Below are 20,000 nucleotides of genomic sequence, written 5' to 3'. Positions count from 1 at the left end.
TTGCGAGAGGCAACAGTCTGGCAACGTGAGACTATGGCGGGGCAGGTAGAACATGGGGTGGCGAAGGTGGGGTGTTGATGTCGACTGCAGTGCACCGACAGACTGCAGTGCACCGACAGACTGCAGCACCGACAGACTGCAGTGCACCGACAGACTGCAGCACCGACAGACTGCAGTGCACCGACAGACTGCAGTGCACCGACAGACTGCAGCACCGACAGACGCACAAACGGTATTGCAAGAGAAAATCTGATGAAGATTTGTAAGAGAAATAATAATATAAATTCGGTGGAAAATAATGTCGTGAAAAATCAAATTGTGAACCTAATATTGTGATTCGAATCATATCGTGAGTTGTGTGAATCGTTACGTGGCTAATGATATGTCCTATCTCGTCTGAGCTGTACCACTGTAACGTGTGTGCGCGTGTGCGTGTGTGTGCGCGTGCGTGTGTGCGTGTGTGTGTGCGTGTGCATGTGTGCGTGTTCTCTCCAGATGAAGGAAAGCAGTCAGCATCATCTAGATGTTTCTGGAGCGTCACAGAAAGACCTGTTGAGGCTCCAGCAGGACAAGCAGAACTTACAGGAACAACTAGAGGTTTGTAGCACTTCTATCTATTTAACATGGTCTGATCTTCACGTATGTATGGAGATGTTAACACTCCGATTGCTCGGGGTTATAGCAGCGGAGCACTTTTCCCGACGGACCGGATGTTATCCCCGATGTGGATGTAGCAGCTAGATGTAGCCAAAACACTCTAGAGCCGATCGACAACAACGGGAGGTTTTATTAATTATATCGCGACTAGCGACCGGACCGCGGTGGGCCGTCTAACACAGGATCTTTTCTTAGAATTGGACGGGATGATTTAGATCGTGAGTTAGATCGCAAGTTATTAACGTTTTAAGATTTTTGTTCTCGTTGGCTAAACAGGGGGGGGGGAACATTTTCGTTGACGTCCCACTGTTACGCAACATCGCGTATTGCGCAACAGGCGCAGGCTGTGGAGCGATGCGATCGGTTTTGATATCAATAATCGTCGTCTTTTGGATAAAACTTTGTCCTGGGCGTTGGGTGTTACTAATAGAAAGGACGGTGAACTTCGTCCTGGGCGATTGGCGTGTTAATATGGGTCTGTATATTCATATATGTATGAATAGAGATGTTAATATGGTTGGGTCTGTGTCTTCATATATGTATGAATAGAGATGGTAATATGGGTCTGTGTCTTCATATATGTATGAATAGAGATGTTCATATGGTCTGTATCTTCATATATGTATGAATAGAGATGTTCATATGGTCTGTATCTTCATATATGTATGAATAGAGATGTTAATATGGTCTGTGTCTTCATATGTGACCAGATTTGACTGAGAGGCTGCCATCGCGCAAATTACAACTTTTCACCAGAGGAGAAAACCTTTTTTTTTTTTTTCTTCTTTCAAAATCAGTTAATAGCACAGACAGACTCTTCACATACTAGAGCATGTCTGAAATAAGTGTCAGAGCTGAAATCGACATGTAAATATGAAATAAATGCTTAAACATGTAGCTAGGTGTAATGTTAGAGAACACAGAAGTGAACCTTTCAAGCCTGTTTTCTCAACTCGCTGTTTTCTGCAAGACATTAGTCTATAAGCCATATCTCCAAAACTGGTGGGTCAAACTGAACAACCAATATGTCAATTTGAAGCTATGATTCCCTGCTTTCATATGACATGAAGAAACGAAAATTCAAAAAGATCCAATGGCAGTCCCTCAGTCAAATTTAGTCACATATATGTATGAATAGAGATGTTAATATGGGTCTGTGTCTTCATATATGTATGAATAGAGATGTTAATATGGTCTGTATCTTCATATATGTATGAATAGAGATGTTAATATGGTCTGTATCTTCATATATGTATGAATAGAGATGTTAATATGGGTCTGTGTCTTCATATATGTATGAATAGAGATGTTAATATGGTCTGTGTCTTCATATATGTATGAATAGAGATGTTAATATGGTCTGTGTCTTCATATATGTATGAATAGAGATGTTAATATGGTCTGTATCTTCATAATGATTGAATAGAGATGTTAATATGGTCTGTGTCTTCATATATGTATGAATAGAGATGTTAATATGGTCTGTATCTTCATAATGATTGAATAGAGATGTTAATATGGTCTGTGTCTTCATATATGTATGAATAGAGATGTTAATATGGTTGGGTCTGTATCTTCATATATGTATGAATAGAGATGTTAATATGGGTCTGTGTCTTCATATATGTATGAATAGAGATGTTAATATGGGTCTGTATCTTCATATATGTATGAATAGAGATGTTAATATGGTCTGTATCTTCATATATGTATGAATAGAGATGTTAATATGGGTCTGTGTCTTCATATATGTATGAATAGAGATGTTAATATGGTCTGTGTCTTCATATATGTATGAATAGAGATGTTAATATGGTCTGTGTCTTCATATATGTATGAATAGAGATGTTAATATGGTCTGTGTCTTCATATATGTATGAATAGAGATGTTAATATGGTCTGTATCTTCATATATGTATGAATAGAGATGTTAATATGGGTCTGTATCTTCATATATGTATGAATAGAGATGTTAATATGGGTCTGTGTCTTCATATATGTATGAATAGAGATGTTAATATGGTCTGTATCTTCATATATGTATGAATAGAGATGTTAATATGGGTCTGTATCTTCATATATGTATGAATAGAGATGTTAATATGGGTCTGTATCTTCATAATGATTGAATAGAGATGTTAATATGGTCTGTATCTTCATATATGTATGAATAGAGATGTTAATATGGGTCTGTATCTTCATATATGTATGAATAGAGATGTTAATATGGGTCTGTATCTTCATATATGTATGAATAGAGATGTTAATATGGTCTGTATCTTCATATATGTATGAATAGAGATGTTAATATGGTCTGTATCTTCATATATGTATGAATAGAGATGTTAATATGGGTCTGTATCTTCATAATGATTGAATAGAGATGTTAATATGGTCTGTATCTTCATATATGTATGAATAGAGATGTTAATATGGGTCTGTATCTTCATATATGTATGAATAGAGATGGTAATATGGTCTGTGTCTTCATATATGTATGAATAGAGATGTTAATATGGGTCTGTATCTTCATATATGTATGAATAGAGATGTTAATATGGTCTGTATCTTCATATATGTATGAATAGAGATGTTAATATGGGTCTGTGTCTTCATATATGTATGAATAGAGATGTTAATATGGTCTGTATCTTCATATATGTATGAATAGAGATGTTAATATGGGTCTGTATCTTCATATATGTATGAATAGAGATGTTAATATGGTCTGTATCTTCATATATGTATGAATAGAGATGTTAATATGGTCTGTATCTTCATATATGTATGAATAGAGATGTTAATATGGGTCTGTATCTTCATAATGATTGAATAGAGATGTTAATATGGTCTGTATCTTCATATATGTATGAATAGAGATGTTAATATGGGTCTGTATCTTCATATATGTATGAATAGAGATGGTAATATGGTCTGTGTCTTCATATATGTATGAATAGAGATGTTAATATGGGTCTGTATCTTCATATATGTATGAATAGAGATGTTAATATGGTCTGTATCTTCATATATGTATGAATAGAGATGTTAATATGGGTCTGTGTCTTCATATATGTATGAATAGAGATGTTAATATGGTCTGTATCTTCATATATGTATGAATAGAGATGTTAATATGGTCTGTATCTTCATATATGTATGAATAGAGATGTTCATATGGTCTGTATCTTCATATATGTATGAATAGAGATGTTAATATGGGTCTGTATCTTCATATATGTATGAATAGAGATGTTAATATGGGTCTGTATCTTCATATATGTATGAATAGAGATGTTAATATGGTCTGTATCTTCATAATGATTGAATAGAGATGTTAATATGGTCTGTGTCTTCATAATGATTGAATAGAGATGTTAATATGGTCTGTATCTTCATATATGTATGAATAGAGATGTTAATATGGTCTGTATCTTCATATATGTATGAATAGAGATGTTAATATGGTCTGTATCTTCATATATGTATGAATAGAGATGTTAATATGGGTCTGTATCTTCATATATGTATGAATAGAGATGTTAATATGGGTCTGTGTCTTCATATATGTATGAATAGAGATGTTAATATGGTCTGTATCTTCATATATGTATGAATAGAGATGTTCATATGGTCTGTATCTTCATATATGTATGAATAGAGATGTTAATATGGGTCTGTATCTTCATAATGATTGAATAGAGATGTTAATATGGTCTGTGTCTTCATATATGTATGAATAGAGATGTTAATATGGTCTGTATCTTCATATATGTATGAATAGAGATGTTAATATGGTCTGTATCTTCATATATGTATGAATAGAGATGTTAATATGGGTCTGTATCTTCATAATGATTGAATAGAGATGTTCATATGGTCTGTATCTTCATATATGTATGAATAGAGATGTTAATATGGTCTGTATCTTCATATATGTATGAATAGAGATGTTAATATGGTCTGTATCTTCATATATGTATGAATAGAGATGTTAATATGGTCTGTATCTTCATATATGTATGAATAGAGATGTTAATATGGGTCTGTATCTTCATAATGATTGAATAGAGATGTTCATATGGTCTGTATCTTCATATATGTATGAATAGAGATGTTAATATGGTCTGTATCTTCATAATGATTGAATAGAGATGTTAATATGGGTCTGTATCTTCATATATGTATGAATAGAGATGTTAATATGGGTCTGTATCTTCATATATGTATGAATAGAGATGTTAATATGGTCTGTATCTTCATATATGTATGAATAGAGATGTTAATATGGTCTGTGTCTTCATATATGTATGAATAGAGATGTTAATATGGGTCTGTATCTTCATATATGTATGAATAGAGATGTTAATATGGTCTGTATCTTCATATATGTATGAATAGAGATGTTAATATGGTCTGTATCTTCATATATGTATGAATAGAGATGTTAATATGGGTCTGTATCTTCATATATGTATGAATAGAGATGTTAATATGGGTCTGTATCTTCATATATGTATGAATAGAGATGTTAATATGGTCTGTATCTTCATAATGATTGAATAGAGATGTTAATATGGTCTGTATCTTCATATATGTATGAATAGAGATGTTAATATGGTCTGTGTCTTCATATATGTATGAATAGAGATGTTAATATGGTCTGTGTCTTCATATATGTATGAATAGAGATGTTAATATGGGTCTGTATCTTCATATATGTATGAATAGAGATGTTAATATGGTCTGTATCTTCATATATGTATGAATAGAGATGTTAATATGGTCTGTATCTTCATATATGTATGAATAGAGATGTTAATATGGTCTGTATCTTCATATATGTATGAATAGAGATGTTCATATGGTCTGTATCTTCATATATGTATGAATAGAGATGTTAATATGGTCTGTGTCTTCATATATGTATGAATAGAGATGTTAATATGGTCTGTATCTTCATATATGTATGAATAGAGATGTTAATATGGTCTGTGTCTTCATATATGTATGAATAGAGATGTTAATATGGTCTGTATCTTCATATATGTATGAATAGAGATGTTAATATGGTCTGTGTCTTCATATATGTATGAATAGAGATGTTAATATGGTCTGTATCTTCATATATGTATGAATAGAGATGTTAATATGGTCTGTGTCTTCATATATGTATGAATAGAGATGTTAATATGGGTCTGTATCTTCATATATGTATGAATAGAGATGTTAATATGGTCTGTGTCTTCATATATGTATGAATAGAGATGTTAATATGGTCTGTATCTTCATATATGTATGCATAGAGATGTTCATATGGTCTGTATCTTCATAATGATTGAATAGAGATGTTAATATGGTTGGGTCTGTGTCTTCATATATGTATGAATAGAGATGTTCATATGGTCTGTATCTTCATATATGTATGAATAGAGATGTTAATATGGTCTGTATCTTCATATATGTATGAATAGAGATGTTAATATGGGTCTGTGTCTTCATATATGTATGAATAGAGATGTTAATATGGTCTGTATCTTCATATATGTATGCATAGAGATGTTAATATGGTCTGTATCTTCATATATGTATGCATAGAGATGTTCATATGGTCTGTATCTTCATATATGTATGAATGGATATGTTCATATGGGTCTGTATCTTCACTGCTCCTCAGAACCTGGAGAAACAGAACGAGGAGCTGAGGCAGAGCGAGGAGAACCTGAAGGTTGTGAACGCTGAGCTGTGCTCCAAGATGAGGCAGATGATCCAGGAGCTGGACCAGGAGAAACAGGAGGATGCTGAGAGGTAGGAGAATGTGTGGAGAGCATTGAGGTGACCTAGAGGTAGTAAGACCATAGAGTAATACAAGGATAGAGACTGAACCGGAGCGTTACAGTAATGTAACGTGTGGTTCTGATGGGCTTGGGTGTGTTTGTTTCCAGGTACGAGCGCACCCAGCAGCAGTCCAGTAATGTAACGTGTGGTTCTGATGGGCTTGGGTGTGTTTGTTTCCAGGTACGAGCGCACCCAGCAGCAGTCCAGTAATGTAACGTGTGGTTCTGATGGGCTTGGGTGTGTTTGTTTCCAGGTACGAGCGCACCCAGCAGCAGTCCAGTAATGTAACGTGTGGTTCTGATGGGCTTGGGTGTGTTTGTTTCCAGGTACGAGCGCACCCAGCAGCAGTCCAGTAATGTAACGTGTGGTTCTGATGGGCTTGGGTGTGTTTGTTTCCAGGTACGAGCGCACCCAGCAGCAGTCCAGTAATGTAACGTGTGGTTCTGATGGGCTTGGGTGTGTTTGTTTCCACGTACGAGCGCACCCAGCAGCAGTCCAGTAATGTAACGTGTGGTTCTGATGGGCTTGGGTGTGTTTGTTTCCAGGTACGAGCGCACCCAGCAGCAGTCCAGTAATGTAACGTGTGGTTCTGATGGGTTTGGGTGTGTTTGTTTCCAGGTACGAGCGCACCCAGCAGCAGTCCAGTAATGTAACGTGTGGTTCTGATGGGCTTGGGTGTGTTTGTTTCCAGGTACGAGCGCACCCAGCAGCAGTCCAGTAATGTAACGTGTGGTTCTGATGGGCTTGGGTGTGTTTGTTTCCAGGTACGAGCGCACCCAGCAGCAGTCCAGTAATGTAACGTGTGGTTCTGATGGGCTTGGGTGTGTTTGTTTCCAGGTACGAGCGCACCCAGCAGCAGTCCAGTAATGTAACGTGTGGTTCTGATGGGCTTGGGTGTGTTTGTTTCCAGGTACGAGCGCACCCAGCAGCAGTCCAGTAATGTAACGTGTGGTTCTGATGGGCTTGGGTGTGTTTGTTTCCAGGTACGAGCGCACCCAGCAGCAGTCCAGTAATGTAACGTGTGGTTCTGATGGGCTTGGGTGTGTTTGTTTCCAGGTACGAGCGCACCCAGCAGCAGTCCAGTAATGTAACGTGTGGTTCTGATGGGCTTGGGTGTGTTTGTTTCCAGGTACGAGCGCACCCAGCAGCAGTCCAGTAATGTAACGTGTGGTTCTGATGGGCTTGGGTGTGTTTGTTTCCAGGTACGAGCGCACCCAGCAGCAGTCCAGTAATGTAACGTGTGGTTCTGATGGGCTTGGGTGTGTTTGTTTCCAGGTACGAGCGCACCCAGCAGCAGTCCAGTAATGTAACGTGTGGTTCTGATGGGTTTGGGTGTGTTTGTTTCCAGGTACGAGCGCACCCAGCAGCAGTCCAGTAATGTAACGTGTGGTTCTGATGGGCTTGGGTGTGTTTGTTTCCAGGTACGAGCGCACCCAGCAGCAGTCCAGTAATGTAACGTGTGGTTCTGATGGGCTTGGGTGTGTTTGTTTCCAGGTACGAGCGCACCCAGCAGCAGTCCAGTAATGTAACGTGTGGTTCTGATGGGCTTGGGTGTGTTTGTTTCCAGGTACGAGCGCACCCAGCAGCAGTCCAGTAATGTAACGTGTGGTTCTGATGGGCTTGGGTGTGTTTGTTTCCAGGTACGAGCGCACCCAGCAGCAGTCCAGTAATGTAACGTGTGGTTCTGATGGGCTTGGGTGTGTTTGTTTCCAGGTACGAGCGCACCCAGCAGCAGTCCAGTAATGTAACGTGTGGTTCTGATGGGCTTGGGTGTGTTTGTTTCCAGGTACGAGCGCACCCAGCAGCAGTCCAGTAATGTAACGTGTGGTTCTGATGGGTTTGGGTGTGTTTGTTTCCAGGTACGAGCGCACCCAGCAGCAGTCCAGTAATGTAACGTGTGGTTCTGATGGGCTTGGGTGTGTTTGTTTCCAGGTACGAGCGCACCCAGCAGCAGTCCAGTAATGTAACGTGTGGTTCTGATGGGCTTGGGTGTGTTTGTTTCCAGGTACGAGCGCACCCAGCAGCAGTACAGGAACGACGTGGTCCACCGGGTCAGAACCCAGCTGACCTCGGAGCACAAAGGTCACCTGGACCAGCTGACCGCTGCGCACCAACGGGACGTCCTGAAGCTACAGTAAGACCCTCACAATGTGTCCTTCTACAGCTAAAGGGCCACTTCACCCCTTTTGCAACCAGATCTTATTTTAATGATGTTTGGAGACAATGGACATGGACTCCATGATGTCATGGACACTGGGCTCACTTCCTTCCTGGACTACAATTCCCATAATGCTTTGGTGCACTGCTCCTCCTTGTGGACAAGGACTGTCTAAAGAGGACGAGACGCGAAGACCGTACGGGCGACGCCATGTTGCTCCATGGTGCTCCATGGAAGGAAAGAAACATGCGCAGTTGAGACTAGGGTTGGGATTCGTTAGGATTTTAACGGTTCCGGATCCTTACCGGATCCCTCTTAACGGTTCCGGTTCCTAACGGTTCCCTTAACGGATCCTAATATTATTTTTTTCCCCCTTTTTTCTGACATACATTATGCTTATATTATAACTAACCTAACCAAGTACATAATAAACACAAATTCATTCATTCAATTATTGAAAATGCTTCACCACCAGCTAGCCACCACAATATCATTGTTGCAATTTGTACTGTATATTGCAATTTGTAGGCTACTGTATATTAAATATAGGCTACAGTACACATTGCAATAATGATATTGTTGTGGTGACAAATGTTGTGTCTTTAATGTTCAGATTAATTTAATATGAAGGACCCCTTACCCTAATGGAAACAAGCCATGCCAGGTGCTTTCTTGGGTTAACCGTTATACAATCCTCTTAGCAGACCTTGTATTGAACTGTAGGCTACGTTCCTGTGCTTTTTTCTGTTTATAAAGTAATCAATCTATGGGGGTATATGCACCTGGCTGAGCTCTCAACAGTCACGCGATTAATTTAGAGCCAAATCAAAAGCAGTTGAGTTGCTTATAAGTTGTAAAAAATAAGTGCAGACAAATTGATTTTTATTTAATTCATGGCTCTATAGTTAACGTGATTCAGACAGAAAGACGAGTCATTGGCGTTCTAAATTAACACCATTAACAACAGTTGTAGGCTACAATAAGTCTAATAAAAAGCTCTGTAGAAGTTAGTAGTTTGTATTTTCTAACGTGTACTAGCCTGGGGAAGGTGAACCAGTCCTGCATCATCCTCGTCCCCCGCCGGCTAGCTGTGGTGAAACTGCGGGGAGTGCAGCCACGGCTTTCCGCAGGCTCTCAAACACGATGTGCCTAGATTAATCTTGTGCGTCGTGGACTCGTTTAGGCAGGCATATTGATTTTGAGATATTTCCTCAATGTGAACGTGCAACTGGTGGTGCAAGTTGCAACAACCTTTGCAGGGAACTCATCACATTTATTGTACTTTGCGTGCTCAGCCTCAGAGTAATTTCCCTCTCCGTTAACCACACTTGCTCCGCGGCGGTGACCGCCGAGCGGTCGCTGAATGCACAGAACAGTGGTATCCTCCCCCCCCCCCGACCCCACTCACTCACTAATTCACTCATGTAGGTGGGGTGACGTCACCCCAGTAACTTGGCTCTGCTTGCATGCATGCACAGACAGACACAGCGGAGCTAAATGACGACTGATGAGATCTGCTTGGGGAACCGTTAATAAAAAAACGATGGAACCGGCTCCGGATCCGCAATGTCTGAACCGGGTCTGAATGGACCCGGTTCCGAATCCCAACCCTAGTTGAGACCAGGAAGTTGTACATGCCCAAATTTGGGCATGTACAACCTCCGTGCACCTTCCTCTTTATTTTTCCTAGATGTAGTCCGGGAAGTAAGTGAGCCCAGTGTCCATGACATCATGGAGTCCATGGACACTTTGAAATACTAAAATATCTAAAAACACATTATTACCCACATATAAACCCCAGGAAAGTGTTTCTTGTCTCCCAAACATTAAAATAAGATCTGTTTGCAAAAGGGGTGAAGTGGCCCTTTAAATAAATACACACTAATACATATATCTGTCGGTGTATAAATGTATTGTCAGGACAGCTTGTTTCCTCCTGTAGGACTGAGCTATCAGAGGCCACCGACAGGCTGACAGCCACCCAGGAGGATTACGTGTCGGTCTGTAAGGAGAAAGACCAACTGGAGGCAAGAAAAGTACTTCTCTAATTCACACGCATTTACACAAGAAAATAACTTCTCCTGGGCCATGGCTCAGTGGTCCAGGCACCTTGGCTGGTAATCCAGTCTGGCAGTGTGCCGCGGGTTCGACTCCCGATCCCGACGGCCTTTACTGCATGTCACCCCCCATCTCTCTCCCCATTTCCTGTCAGCCTACTGTCTGTCCCTCCATAAAAAAAATATAAAATAAAGGTGAAAGCCAAAAAAAAGAAGAAAAAAAAAGAAAAGAACTTCTCTAATACAAACATTTAATATACGTTTCAGGTGAAGCTGAGGGATGAGATCACCAGAGCTGCTCAGAAGCTCAGGTCAGAGCTGGAAGCAGAACATCAGATCAACATCCAGGCCCACCTGGCCTCAGCCAGGACCGCCTGGGAGGAGGAACGCGTGAAGGTACCATGACTGTTTTTGACCTAGTAGGAACAACACCATGGAACAGATGTGTCATTTGAGAACATGCGTCATGCCATTGGCAACACAGTGGATGCTATTCAGATTCCTTTTGAGTGTTGCAACCACTCCAAGGAACAGCAATGTCCGTGTTAACCTATGTGACTTTAACCTATGTGACTATGAGTAGCAGTAGGGGCAAAAGTGGCGCTGTTGTGCCAGAAACAGAGAGAGTGAGATAGTGCTGCACTGTTGCCTGCTAATGAGAGAGAGAGAGAGAGAGGGGGGGGGGGGGGGGGGGCAGGGGGAGAGGGGAGTTGCACCACTCAGTTCACATGGGTGCGATTTTTACAATGAAAAGAAGTGTCGAAAAGGGACACTTGTTTTCCAGTAACAAAACGGGAAGAATTTGCAAGGCTAAAAAGTGAAAAGAACCTTGGGAAAACAAGTATTTCCAGAAACAATGCAGGACAAGTACAGGAATAGCACATCTGTACCATGTCTAAATGTTTCTACTAGTAGTAGGTCAGGTCATAACGTTCATTCATATATCATCTGTACCATGTCTAAATGTTTCTACTAGTAGTAGGTCAGGTCATAACGTTCATTCATATATCATCTGTACCATGTCTAAATGTTTCTACTAGTAGTAGGTCAGGTCATAACGTTCATATATCATCTGTACCATGTCTAAATGTTTCTACTAGTAGTAGGTCAGGTCATAACGTTCATATATCATCTGTACCATGTCTAAATGTTTCTACTAGTAGTAGGTCAGGTCATAACGTTCATTCATATATCATCTGTACCATGTCTAAATGTTTCTACTAGTAGTAGGTCAGGTCATAACGTTCATTCATATGTCTGTACCATGTCTAAATGTTTCTACTAGTAGTAGGTCAGGTCATAACGTTCATTCATATATGTACCATGTCTAAATGTTTCTACTAGTAGTAGGTCAGGTCATAACGTTCATTCATATATGTACCATGTCTAAATGTTTCTACTAGTAGTAGGTCAGGTCATAACGTTCATATATCATCTGTACCATGTCTAAATGTTTCTACTAGTAGTAGGTCAGGTCATAACGTTCATTCATATATCATCTGTACCATGTCTAAATGTTTCTACTAGTAGTAGGTCAGGTCATAACGTTCATATATCATCTGTACCATGTCTAAATGTTTCTACTAGTAGTAGGTCAGGTCATAACGTTCATTCATATATCATCTGTACCATGTCTAAATGTTTCTGCTAGTAGTAGGTCAGGTCATAACGTTCATATATCATCTGTACCATGTCTAAATGTTTCTACTAGTAGTAGGTCAGGTCATAACGTTCATTCATATATCATCTGTACCATGTCTAAATGTTTCTACTAGTAGTAGGTCAGGCCATAACGTTCATTCATATATGTACCATGTCTAAATGTTTCTACTAGTAGTAGGTCAGGTCATAACGTTCATTCATATATCATCTGTACCATGTCTAAATGTTTCTACTAGTAGTAGGTCAGGTCATAACGTTCATATATCATCTGTACCATGTCTAAATGTTTCTACTAGTAGTAGGTCAGGTCATAACGTTCATATATCATCTGTACCATGTCTAAATGTTTCTACTAGTAGTAGGTCAGGTCATAACGTTCATATATCATCTGTACCATGTCTAAATGTTTCTACTAGTAGTAGGTCAGGTCATAACATTCATTCATATATCTGTACCATGTCTAAATGTTTCTGCTAGTAGTAGGTCAGGTCATAACGTTCATATATCATCTGTACCATGTCTAAATGTTTCTACTAGTAGTAGGTCAGGTCATAACGTTCATATATCATCTGTACCATGTCTAAATGTTTCTACTAGTAGTAGGTCAGGTCATAACGTTCATATATCATCTGTACCATGTCTAAATGTTTCTACTAGTAGTAGGTCAGGTCATAACGTTCATATATCATCTGTACCATGTCTAAATGTTTCTGCTAGTAGTAGGTCAGGTCATAACGTTCATATATCATCTGTACCATGTCTAAATGTTTCTACTAGTAGTAGGTCAGGTCATAACGTTCATATATCATCTGTACCATGTCTAAATGTTTCTACTAGTAGTAGGTCAGGTCATAACATTCATTCATATATCTGTACCATGTCTAAATGTTTCTACTAGTAGTAGGTCAGGTCATAACGTTCATATATCATCTGTACCATGTCTAAATGTTTCTGCTAGTAGTAGGTCAGGTCATAACGTTCATATATCATCTGTACCATGTCTAAATGTTTCTGCTAGTAGTAGGTCAGGTCATAACGTTCATATATCATCTGTACCATGTCTAAATGTTTCTACTAGTAGTAGGTCAGGTCATAACGTTCATATATCATCTGTACCATGTCTAAATGTTTCTACTAGTAGTAGGTCAGGTCATAACGTTCATTCATATATCATCTGTACCATGTCTAAATGTTTCTACTAGTAGTAGGTCAGGTCATAACGTTCATATATCATCTGTACCATGTCTAAATGTTTCTACTAGTAGTAGGTCAGGTCATAACGTTCATTCATATATCATCTGTACCATGTCTAAATGTTTCTACTAGTAGTAGGTCAGGTCATAACGTTCATTCATATATCTGTACCATGTCTAAATGTTTCTACTAGTAGTAGGTCAGGTCATAACGTTCATATATCATCTGTACCATGTCTAAATGTTTCTACTAGTAGTAGGTCAGGTCATAACGTTCATATATTGGATTGGAATTGATTTTGCAAACTGCCTCCCCCTGGCCAGCCGGGGCTCCTGATGGAGGGGAAAGGAACTGGTTGGAATAACGTGTTCCTTCCACGCGCTACGTCCAACCAGGGAAACTCCCCCCTGTCAGGTGTAAAGGAGCAACTTGGACACTCAGGCAGGAAGGAAGCATGAGTTCAAGTCCGTTGCTCTCCCCATGTCCCCTATATATGGGGACTACATAGGTTGGCGGAGGGTGTGCAGAGCCCAGGATCACATTAGATAATTGAAAAATGGGTTACAAAATCGTGGGATAAAAAATATATTAAATAGAATTGATTTTGCACTCGGGTCGTGCTGTAGTCTACGATCGGCCTTTCTGTATCAAAGATGTGACATCGTCAACGTATTTACTGCCAGATTTGTTTAACCAACATAGCCCTCACTGCCAGAATTTTATTTTTTTATTTTTTTACTCACCTTTAAAGTACAGTCACAGAATATTCATCTTTACTATCGGCGGCCTGGGGGTGCAGCGAGACACATTGCATTCGAGTGATAAGTTACTTATCACTAGATTGCATTCGAGTGATAAGCAGGCCCGAACGGAATACGCGGCCGCGGTGTTCCGATGAAAACGCCGCAGATTTTCCGCGGAAATTTAACCCGTTCATGTTGTAGTTTACTTTACCCAGGCCAGCATAATATTAACCAGTGGATGCATCCCGCCCCTCCCTCCTCCCCTCATTCTCTACGGCTGACTAATATGTTGGAGGCTCTGGACGAGAATATTTAATATAGCTTTATATCAAAACTTCAAAAGCTGTCGGAAGTCTTTTTCAAGTGCCGTATCTGTTACCTTCGCTGCCCTGACTGCATGGCTGGCTGTCACTAGTGTCCAAATGCCGGTGGTCGCATATTGCTCGCGCTCGTGCACAACGCAACAAACAAACTTCGGGAGAGAACGCCACTATAAGCACTTTTCATGGCCACGGACAACGAGAGCAGCAGTCTAACTGCGGAGGGAGAGTACTGTTTCTGTTTGTGGCATGACGCTGCATGCAACGAATGTACCCGTACTATTAAAGGGTAGATCGCTACCGTTTGGGGGCTTAGCAGCCCCCCAGACGGATCTAGCCTTATAGAACGAACGTACCGATAATGCTGTGAGCCTAGCCTGTTGCTAACGCGACCCCACTCTAGAGATGTGACGTTCGTGAACGAGTCGGATCATTTGAACGGCTCTTTGAAAGGAACGATGGGATCCGGTTCACAGTAGGGAGCCGTTCCTTTTTAGAGGAGGAGGGGGGCAGGGGGGTTTCAACCAGGGCCGGTCATAAGCAAGCTGGCGCCCTAAGCAGGATACACTGGGGGGGACACTGGGGAGGCACTGGGGGGGACACTGGGCACTGGGGAGACACTGGGGAGGCACTGGGGAGTGGGGAGTCACTAGGGAGGCCCTGGGCAGATATTGCCCCCCCCCCACCCATCGGGAACGTCGTTCAAAAGAGCCAGTCTTTTGAACGACTCTCTGAAAGGAACGGATCCCAGAGATCCGGCTCCCTTCAAAGAGCCATAAATCCCATCTCTACCCCACTCCTCTCTCTCTCTCTCTCTCTCTCTCTGCGTATCTCTCTCTCTCTCTCTCTCTCTCTCTCTCTCTCTCTCTCTCGCGCGCGTCTCTCTCTCTAACGCAACTCTCTAACGCGACTCTCTCTCCCCCGTTGAAGTTGCAATAGTTGGATCACTGCAGTGTTGCACTGTTCATATTAGCTGCTTTGATATTATAGGAAATGGCCTATACCTTACATTTTTTATTTTACATTTTATGTTATTAGTATTTGCATCTGAACTTGTCATTAGCCTAACTGTAGGCATAGATACATACCATACCATAGCCTATTTGAATAATAATAAATAGGATAGTAAATAGTACTGTGACCAGATTTGACTGAGGGACTGCCATTGGATTTCTTTTCATGTCATATGAAAGCAGGGAATCATAGTTTAAAATTGATGTTGATTTTATTATGGTATTTGCCATAGGCAATATGCCAATATTGTTATAAAAAAACGTTAAAATGACCAGTGAGCACCTGCAACTGCACTTTTTAATATTTTACGAGGACTTGGTTTCAATAAATGAGTCCAGTACATGTTACAGGGTGCTAACTGTCTAACAGACCCAAAATGTGATTTATCATTATGATCTGTTTGAAAAGTAGAAATATAGGCCTCCTTCTGGCTGCTTATAGCTGCCTCCTTCCAATAAAAGCCCGGTATCAGAATCGGTTAAGACAAATAAAAGCCCCGGATTATAAATGAGGATTTACGGTAGATCTTAATTACTTTGTTGTGGTACTTTAAGGTTTATTTGGCATATTTAGAGTTATTTTTGCTCTAAACACATTGATTATAGTCCTGGATAACTGTCTAAAACCTTCAAAGAAAAAAAAAACACTCCGCAGAATCCCGCAGATTTTCCTCCGGAGTCACCGCAGAAAAACAGAAAAAAACCCGCAGATTCCGTTTGGCCTTAGTGATAAGCAACCTACTGTTGATTATCGGTTGATTTTGTCAAAGTCGTCAAAGTTATCTTTGGCAGTAAGTGAGTTCATATTTGTCCGTGCAGATGGAGAGGACCTCGGTACAGTCGGAGACACAGACGGAGACACTGGAGGACAGACAGGCGGAGACCGCAGAGACACTGGACAAGGTGTCTCAGACGGGTGGAGGTAAGGGTGGCCGATATGGTGATAAATATCGTCGAGATGATACAATGTCTCCACAATATGCCTTTTCAAGGATATCAGATATATCGTGATACAGTGAATGCACATTCTATGATTTGCAGTTAATAATTTGCAGTTATTTGCAGTTAAGTTAACCATCATTTATACTTAAATTAACGATGGTTTCGTTCGCCAAAAAATCGTATTTTGGTCTAAATGGTCTGTTACTCCTTTTTCCTTTTTAGTTGTTCTTACCTTGTAGGTGGTTGTACTGTTAAGTAACCTTACCTTGTAGGTGGTTGTACTGTTAAGTAACCTTACCTTGTAGGTGGTTGTACTGTTAAGGTCTTACCTTGTAGGTGGTTGTACTGTTAAGGTCTTACCTTGTAGGTGGTTGTACTGTTAAGTAACCTTACCTTGTAGGTGGTTGTACTGTTAAGTAACCTTACCTTGTAGGTGGTTGTACTGTTAAGTAACCTTACCTTGTAGGTGGTTGTACTGTTAAGGTCTTACCTTGTAGGTGGTTGTACTGTTAAGTAACCTTACCTTGTAGGTGGTTGTACTGTTAAGTAACCTTACCTTGTAGGTGGTTGTACTGTTAAGTAACCTTACCTTGTAGGTGGTTGTACTGTTAAGGTCTTACCTTGTAGGTGGTTGTACTGTTAAGTAACCTTACCTTGTAGGTGGTTGTACTGTTAAGTAACCTTACCTTGTAGGTGGTTGTACTGTTAAGTAACCTTACCTTGTAGGTGGTTGTACTGTTAAGGTCTTACCTTGTAGGTGGTTGTACTGTTAAGTAACCTTACCTTGTAGGTGGTTGTACTGTTAAGTAACCTTACCTTGTAGGTGGTTGTACTGTTAAGTAACCTTACCTTGTAGGTGGTTGTACTGTTAAGGTCTTACCTTGTAGGTGGTTGTACTGTTAAGTAACCTTACCTTGTAGGTGGTTGTACTGTTAAGTAACCTTACCTTGTAGGTGGTTGTACTGTTAAGGTCTTACCTTGTAGGTGGTTGTACTGTTAAGTAACCTTACCTTGTAGGTGGTTGTACTGTTAAGTAACCTTACCTTGTATGTGGTTGTACTGTTAAGTAACCTTACCTTGTAGGTGGTTGTACTGTTAAGTAACCTTACCTTGTAGGTGGTTGTACTGTTAAGTAACCTTACCTTGTAGGTGGTTGTACTGTTAAGGTCTTACCTTGTAGGTGGTTGTACTGTTAAGTAACCTTACCTTGTAGGTGGTTGTACTGTTAAGTAACCTTACCTTGTAGGTGGTTGTACTGTTAAGGTCTTACCTTGTAGGTGGTTGTACTGTTAAGTAACCTTACCTTGTAGGTGGTTGTACTGTTAAGTAACCTTACCTTGTAGGTGGTTGTACTGTTAAGTAACCTTACCTTGTAGGTGGTTGTACTGTTAAGTAACCTTACCTTGTAGGTGGTTGTACTGTTAAGGTCTTACCTTGTAGGTGGTTGTACTGTTAAGTAACCTTACCTTGTAGGTGGTTGTACTGTTAAGTAACCTTACCTTGTAGGTGGTTGTACTGTTAAGTAACCTTACCTTGTAGGTGGTTGTACTGTTAAGGTCTTACCTTGTAGGTGGTTGTACTGTTAAGTAACCTTACCTTGTAGGTGGTTGTACTGTTAAGTAACCTTACCTTGTAGGTGGTTGTACTGTTAAGTAACCTTACCTTGTAGGTGGTTGTACTGTTAAGGTCTTACCTTGTAGGTGGTTGTACTGTTAAGTAACCTTACCTTGTAGGTGGTTGTACTGTTAAGTAACCTTACCTTGTAGGTGGTTGTACTGTTAAGTAACCTTACCTTGTAGGTGGTTGTACTGTTAAGTAACCTTACCTTGTAGGTGGTTGTACTGTTAAGTAACCTTACCTTGTAGGTGGTTGTACTGTTAAGTAACCTTACCTTGTAGGTGGTTGTACTGTTAAGTAACCTTACCTTGTAGGTGGTTGTACTGTTAAGTAACCTTACCTTGTAGGTGGTTGTACTGTTAAGTAACTTACCTTGTAGGTGGTTGTACTGTTAAGTAACCTTACCTTGTAGGTGGTTGTACTGTTAAGTAACCTTACCTTGTAGGTGGTTGTACTGTTAAGTAACCTTACCTTGTAGGTGGTTGTACTGTTAAGTAACTTACCTTGTAGGTGGTTGTACTGTTAAGTAACCTTACCTTGTAGGTGGTTGTACTGTTAAGTAACCTTACCTTGTAGGTGGTTGTACTGTTAAGTAACTTACCTTGTAGGTGGTTGTACTGTTAAGTAACCTTACCTTGTAGGTGGTTGTACTGTTAAGTAACCTTACCTTGTAGGTGGTTGTACTGTTAAGTAACCTTACCTTGTAGGTGGTTGTACTGTTAAGTAACCTTACCTTGTAGGTGGTTGTACTGTTAAGTAACCTTACCTTGTAGGTGGTTGTACTGTTAAGTAACCTTACCTTACCTTACCTTACCTTGTAGGTGGTTGTACTGTTAAGTAACCTTACCTTGTAGGTGGTTGTACTGTTAAGTAACCTTACCTTACCTTACCTTACCTTGTAGGTGGTTGTACTGTTAGGGTTAGGGTTAGGGTTAGGGTTAGGGTTCTTACCTTGTAGGTGGTTGTACTGTTAAGTAACCTTACCTTACCTTACCTTACCTTGTAGGTGGTTGTACTGTTAGGGTTAGGGTTAGGGTTAGGGTTCTTACCTTGTAGGTGGTTGTACTGTTAAGTAACCTTACCTTGTAGGTGGTTGTACTGTTAAGTAACCTTACCTTACCTTACCTTACCTTGTAGGTGGTTGTACTGTTAGGGTTAGGGTTAGGGTTCTTACCTTGTAGGTGGTTGTACTGTTAAGTAACCTTACCTTGTAGGTGGTTGTACTGTTAGGGTTAGGGTTAGGGTTCTTACCTTGTAGGTGGTTGTACTGTTAGGGTTAGGGTTAGGGTTAGGGTTCTTACCTTGTAGGTGGTTGTACTGTTAAGTAACTTGAAAATTAACCATAAAAAAACGCATGAAACATTGTGATAATATCGTGTGATACTGCTTCAAGAAAATATATATCATGATATTACACTGTATATATTTCTTCCACTGCCAGGTGGAGGTGTGTCTCTGTGTGATGAGGCCTGCCAGACAGAGACACCCCTGGAGGCCGCTCAGACGGGTGGAGGTGTGTCTCTGTGTGATGAGGCCTGCCAGACAGAGACACCCCTGGAGGCCGCTCAGACGGGTGGAGGTGTGTCTCCAGAGCAGCTGGCCTCCGCACTGTGTGTCCAGAGGCAGCAGCTGCTGCTGGAAGCGGAGAAGACTGGGCTCAGAGCCGTAGAAGACGCCAGGATGGAGACCAGGAGAGAACTGCAACAGAAGTACCTGCAGGACATGACTACACAGGTTATATGTTTACTTAATTATATTAATACACGCACGCATGCCAACACAACACACATATACGGTAC

General features: G+C 40.5%; 1 protein-coding gene across 1 annotated transcript in view; it reads left to right on the top strand.

Annotated features, from left to right (window-relative positions):
* Window positions 1-20,000, top strand: part of LOC306931193 (centrosomal protein of 152 kDa-like) — an 88,674-nt gene that overhangs the window by 33,715 nt on the left and 34,959 nt on the right. The window contains exons 14-20 of the mRNA XM_079512432.1: window positions 496-597; window positions 6,335-6,465; window positions 8,501-8,629; window positions 10,596-10,680; window positions 10,978-11,106; window positions 16,462-16,564; window positions 19,643-19,935. Of these exons, the coding sequence (XP_079368558.1) occupies window positions 496-597; window positions 6,335-6,465; window positions 8,501-8,629; window positions 10,596-10,680; window positions 10,978-11,106; window positions 16,462-16,564; window positions 19,643-19,935 (972 nt within the window). The remainder of the gene's footprint in view (window positions 1-495; window positions 598-6,334; window positions 6,466-8,500; window positions 8,630-10,595; window positions 10,681-10,977; window positions 11,107-16,461; window positions 16,565-19,642; window positions 19,936-20,000) is intronic.

The sequence above is a fragment of the Electrona antarctica genome (assembly GCF_951216825.1).
Source record: "Electrona antarctica genome assembly, chromosome: 10".
NCBI classification, from domain to species: Eukaryota; Metazoa; Chordata; class Actinopteri; order Myctophiformes; family Myctophidae; genus Electrona; species Electrona antarctica.
This window is presented reverse-complemented; position numbering and strand designations above follow the sequence as displayed.